At 33.5% G+C, this 6,452-nt stretch overlaps 1 protein-coding gene across 1 annotated transcript; it reads right to left on the reverse strand.

Moving 5' to 3' along the window:
• Positions 1 to 1,523: 1,523 nt before the first annotated feature.
• LOC127720373 (uncharacterized) lies at positions 1,524 to 6,159 on the reverse strand. Its single transcript, XM_052226948.1, has 2 exons — positions 6,040 to 6,159; positions 1,524 to 3,560 (listed from the first exon to the last, which is right to left on the reverse strand). The coding sequence occupies exon 2, from the start codon at positions 3,551 to 3,553 to the stop codon at positions 1,865 to 1,867; it is 1,689 nt and encodes a 562-aa protein (XP_052082908.1). The 5' UTR covers positions 3,554 to 3,560; positions 6,040 to 6,159; the 3' UTR covers positions 1,524 to 1,864.
• Between the last annotated feature and the right edge of the window lie 293 nt (positions 6,160 to 6,452).

The following is a 6,452-nucleotide window of genomic DNA, read 5'->3' on the forward strand; positions in this document are numbered from 1 at the left end:
TTTCGAGACACCCAGTTGCAAATTGGGTGTACTTTCACTTTCGTGTTTACAGTTAAACAAAGCATATACCACGTATATACAAAGACATTTAATGGACAAAACATATAGTTTTATTGTTATTGAATGTACATATTGTGTTTAGGTCAATGGTAATGGTATTTTACAACGGAAGATTTACGTAATCTGTAAATTAAGAAAGTATTGCGTGCATTTATCATTGTGATTGTTGTGCAAAGGACACAAATGCGAGATTATTTTTGCGATTTCAGGAATTGCTGCATACAAATAATGCTATCCAAAATTTAAAAGGCGAGTCATTTCTTTTTCGTCGCAATGTTTGTTATGATAATACATCGCAAACAATTCTGAATTTACAGGGAACTGTTGGTATGCTAGCATATGGCTTATTGAGTCAATACATACCTGTTGATTGTCACCAAATTAAGATTTTAGATGAAGGTTTTCCTTCTCGTCATTACCTTTACGTAAGGTATGTTTTATCACTGTTGTTTTAGTGGAGAATACATTTAAAACTAACAAATGCTACTTGCTGCTATGCTTTTTATATGTTTTCGATCACAAAAATTGAAAGCATTTATAGTAGCTAATTTGTTATGGTATAATATAGTAATGTTTTCTTTGTTTCAAGTTTTTATTGTAAGTTATAACGGTGTTATAGAATTATATGTTTTTCTGCAAAGGTCTGTTTTATGGGCCATTTGTTAGATATAAAAGTGTTGAAATGAATAGTTGATATCAGCAGGTTTAGTACTTAGAGTTTGGTTTGTGCATGAAACTGCGATCGTGCAGTCTAGTGTAAACATAGTAAAACTTTCAAAACCTTAATTTATCTAAAACCTAACTTAACCTCTGCCATATGTTTTGCCCTGGTTTGTCTTCTTAATCGATTTACGAGATTTGAACATAGGTAAATTACTGTTGCCTAAATACATGTTATTGTTCTTGTCAAAAGTCAGGAACCTGTCCAGGAACTATGTTTAGTTTGACTTTATGTTTTTAGGAAATTTGATCATGATACAAAATTTTGGAAATTTTACGGTATCGTAGTATCTTGTTTTAATTATTTTTAATAATTATATCAATCGGTCTCATTTTCGTATGCCACATATCTCAATTTCTTCAAATCTATGAAAACTTGAATAGAACTTTATCAGAATCTATACGATTTAAGGCTTGAAAAAAGATTAGACACTTGCTTTCTATCGACGATTACATGTTGATGTATGTAAATGTTTGTGTTATTCAGTTGTTGTCGTATTGACGTACAAGTTATATTCGATATAAAAATAATGTAATAAACATAGGAAATTTTGTGTAGGATCCAATTGGTTGTAAGCGTCCCGGCTATTCATTTGTCGATGAATTCTTTGCTCTTTGGAGTGCGGTGAGATTCATTTAGGAATGTGTATAAAACACAAAAGTGTGATACAAAAACTTTCATTTGATTATAACTTTACAGAAACCATTCTCAAATTCTGATTATGATTAACAGTATAGCTGCATATCTTTATCTCTTTTTAAAGCAAATATCCCTTCAGAAACAAATAGTTTGTTGATCATTTAGAATAAAGCTGTCCTCAGTTTAGACAACAAGTTAACTATTGTTATGTCTAAAATTCGCAACAGGCGATACATCTTTCATTAAACAAATTCATGCAAGTTCTATACTGCAATGCAGGCGCGGATCCAGCCATTTTCAAAAGGGGGTTCCAACACATGCAAGTCATATACAAAGGGGGGTTCCAACCATATGTCCACATACAAAATGCATTATTTGTCAAACAAAAAGGGGGAATTTCAACCCCCGGAGCATCCCCTAGATTCGCCTCTGCAATGTAATGTTTTAGTTTATGATTTTGTACATGAAACATTGTCCCGATCGATTACATACAAGAAGGATGTCAGATTTACGATTATAATGAATTGCTAGCGGCCTTTTTATTCCATCATCACAGGTTAGCAAAACTCTGGACTCCTTCCCACTAAATTCAATAACAATGACCTTGTTGACGTCTCTACATGCCACGAACACATTTCCAGATGAATCGTGAGTTATACCTTTTGGATATTCAAATTTTTCACAACTGAATTTCCATTGCGCACTTCCATTCAAATCACAACAGTAGATAATAGCCACCTCTTCTGCTGCATAATAAATTGTTTGATTCATTACAGAACAGTATGTTGCCTCATTATGTTTTGATACTGTCGACAAGACATTACCAGATAAGTTGAAGATTTTAATAGTTTTATCCCCCATACTAACGAATAGTTTTCCGTCTATGAAACGTATTCCGTAACATTTATTATTTACAGTTATTGTCTGCAGTGTCTTGCATACGTTAACGTCTACTATAGAAATGTTCTTAATGTTATACAATGTTACAGCAGCTGTGTTTGAGTCTATTATTGTAACATCAAAAGGTATATCCTTAAATTTTATTTCTTTGATAAAAGAACCTTTATTATTCATAACAACAATTCTTTTATTTACGTCCCTAGAATCGACAAATATCATTCGTTCATCTTCAAACATGTCACAACCTGTTATCATACATTGTGACTCCCCCTTCGGTATGTCAAACGAACGAATTGTTGAAAGTTGTATTTGACTTATAGACGGTGACGATGGAATCAATATCTGTTGGCCTTGTTGGTCCTTCCGTAAAACAAGTTTTGTCGATGGGGAAAAATTAATCTCTAACTTCCCGAATTCGGATACATCTCTTTCTATATTACTTAAAAATGGATTAATTTTTATTTGAATATCAACATTAGCCATACTCTGGTCGTTTTGAGCTGATCTCAATTCCATCTCGTGGTTTTCAATTTCTCGGATCCATTTATTAATTCCAAGAAAAGTCTGGAAATTGGACGCATGTTGCTTGGTTTTATCAAAAGCATTTGCTATTTCATCAACATTTGTTTTCATTTTTGATAGTTTATCAACCAGGCAATCGATGTCATCTCTTTGTTGTCTGTCGTCGTCCCCATGGTTAGTCAGCAGTTCCTCTTGTATTGTGTCTAAATGTTTGTTTACTGCTTTTCGGACACGTTCAACCTCGGCAATGTTTGTCGTACTTTGGATTTGTAAAGTCGATTTATTGTCTAATTTTTCTTGTATTAACTGGTCAATAATTTGACTCATATCTGATACTCTGTCCTGTAAATCAAATAATGCAGCGGATGACTTTACCCCGTCAGCTACTTCTGGTAATGGTTTAAGTTCCCGGCAGTCTTTATGTTTTTCAGAAACACAACGCGTACAGCAAGGTTCGTTGTGAATGGAACAGTAAAAATCTAACTTTCGATTGTGATCTTCACATTCCAGCTTGATGTTGGTAATAGATATTGGTAATTCTTGATAATCTTCTGTTGGTATTGTCTTGTGATTTTTAGTCGCTTTCTGTATGCGATGTCTTTGTTCACAGTCTTGACATATCGCTTCTTCACATTCGGAACACCACACGCTGGCAGATTTTGTCACATGCAGGTTCAGGCAAATATCGCATGACGGTTCTGCTGTTGCCATTTTAATGCTAAAAATTTTATAAAGTATACATAACTATAGTTTTTGAATATAAATGATGTTCTGATATCGTGCACAATTAAATTTTGATTTCATAAGCAACACAGTGGATGTCAGAAGTGAAGCAGATGAGTTGTAGCTATGATGGAGGACTTGAGTTCACTCCCGTTTTTTGTGGGATTAGCGCGCATTTATTTATAGTTCTCTGTGTAATGTTTTGGCTATTGTGTTAAACATAAAACCAATAAAGGGACAGAAATGGTCATGTTAAAAGGAGACAGACAAATGCACAATAACAATAACTGAACACAGAGCGATACAAATACGACTTTTAGATGCTAAGTACACATTCCCGGTTCCACGAGTTGTAGAAAGAAAAATGAAGATCACTTCTGATTACGACAAACGGAACGTTTTAGTGGTAATATACAAGTTATCGATAAACAGGACTTCTGGTAATTAAACAGCATCAAAAGTGAAAATGAGCTTGCCAACAGACCTCAATATCAATAAAACTAACATAAAAAGGTCATACTCTGAATTATTATATAATGAGATATGGGCAGGAAATGTAAACCCAGAATAAAATACTTTCACCAGGTTAAACAATACCATTGACATAATTTATCCGTCTAAAGATCAACATAACATTATAATGCCGTTTTTAATGTGAGAAGACTGTCTGTAACTGATATGAAAAAAAACGTTTAACCAAAATACAACAATTAGGGTGCAGGATAACGATATTATACTTGTGATAGACCTTATCTGAATTTGCGACATTTGACCTGAAATTAGGCTACAGGGGCCCACATCCGATCCCAACTAAACACCACCTTCTTCGCATGTCTTACTAACAGATGTGAGAACTCTAAAATTACTATGATTCTATACAACAAGAGTGCACACGCTGAAATGTCTCGCCTGTTTTACTTATAATTGAATTTATGTTAAAAGTCTGTAATATGAAGGTAAACTACAAGTACCACATAAACTTAACATTATCAATTTTCTATGAAAATGAAGTAACCAACAGAAGCACCATCTCAGACAGACATGTATACATTCCAATCATTCCATACACCAAATATAGTTAACCCATCGCTAAAAGTACCTGAGAAACAGATCAAACCACAAAATCTTAACATTGAACAATAAATCATGAACGTAAGGTCAAGGTCATATGAAACCTGCCAGACAGACATTTACACCATACTATCGTTCCTTACACCAAATATAATTGATCGATTGCTTAAAACATCTAAGAAATAGGCCAAACCACAAACACTAAACATTGTCAAAATGAACCATGAAAATGAGATCAAGGTCAGATGAAACATGCCAGTCGGACATGTACACCTTACACTCATTCCATAGACCAAATATAGTTGACCTAATGCTTATAGTTTATGAAATACGGACTTGACCATGTAACCTAAATCTTGGTCACTGATCCATTAAATGGGGTCGAGGTCAAATATTTGGAACCCTACTTGACGGACATGTAGACGTTGCAAGGAACCCATATACCAAATATATTATCCTATTACTAATAATGAGTATTTCACTTGATAAAAAAATGTTTGGTGTTTTTATTCAAGCAGTCACTGAACCATGAAAATGAAAATCAAGGACAACGGCCATATGACAGACGGAAACTTTGTAACATAAGGTATCTGTATACAAGGTAAGAAGCATCCAGATTTATTATCATCTAACGTATCATTCAAAAATCAACACTGTATTTTCTCAGTTTGGATAGGATTAACATGATGGGATACCCCAAAATATGTTTTACCACGTCACATTCTTTATGTGTTTGTTCAAAGACAGATGGCTTAATCCAGTAGTTGTCGTTGGTAGCAGTGTGACACAACGGTTGTCCATTTACTGTAGTGGTATAGCATAAATAAGGTCGTTTGTTTTCACTTGAATTGATTTCATGTTGTCTTCCCGTGGTCCTTTTAGCTTATTTTGGCTTATTGTCGAAGTCCGTACGATGACTTTTAATTGTTCACTGGGGCCCCAACTTCACAGTGACATCTTTGTCCATTGGTCTTTAATGGATATTTGCCTCATTTGCAAGAATAAACACCTTATCTTAACATTATTATTTTTTAATCATTTTTAATATTTATAATTCTTATTCTCTTCATATCAGTTAACAAAATATTCGAGCAATACATCCATGTTAAGATATTCATGTAATATATTGCGAAATATACTCTTTCCGATAACTTGATTGGACTCAACCCGGATTTGGCTATGTAAATGCTTTTCAACGTTTGTATAAGGTTGTAAGACTTTTAAATACTTTTGCCTCGATCATCACATAATTTGTCGAAAATGCGCACCTACATGTACATGATGTAGTGCTGTTAAATTGGTACCGTCTGATGTTTATATTGATAATACAGAAAACGAAAGTAGAATATGATAAATAAGTTAAATATAAGTTTCTACTTAAAAAATAAGAACATAATACATACATAATAACGATGGTTTTCAATTTGTCACACCAAAACAAACAGTACTTTTGTCATTTGTTCCTTTTTTCTCTTTGTGGCTTAAATTTGTCTTGATAAACAAGAAAATACTTTTCGGAGGCCATCATACAGTTATTGACACTTGACTTTTTAAGTGGCAAGTAAGAACAAGCAAAAATAAAATTTGTGTTTGTTTGTTATAATATTTTTAAGTGTTTTTTAAATAAATTATAACAGTATCGTGATAAATAAACTCAACATAGATACAACTATTGGTGTTGTTTGATGCTGTAACAGCATACGAGTTTTCATTAATGAGCTCATGAAATTTACCTACTCCCTCAATTGTCACGTTTCCTACCTGTCATCTGACATAATTTGGACGGTGTTAGAAATGTTTAACAATATGGTAAATA

The sequence above is a fragment of the Mytilus californianus genome, unplaced genomic scaffold (genome assembly GCF_021869535.1).
Source record: "Mytilus californianus isolate M0D057914Y unplaced genomic scaffold, xbMytCali1.0.p SCAF_11, whole genome shotgun sequence".
NCBI classification, from domain to species: domain Eukaryota; kingdom Metazoa; phylum Mollusca; class Bivalvia; order Mytilida; family Mytilidae; genus Mytilus; species Mytilus californianus.

Bases quoted from the DNA above. Each gene is read 5' to 3' on its own strand.
- LOC127720373 (XM_052226948.1), bottom strand. From the start codon at position 3,553: ATGGCAACAGCAGAACCGTCATGCGATATTTGCCTGAACCTGCATGTG.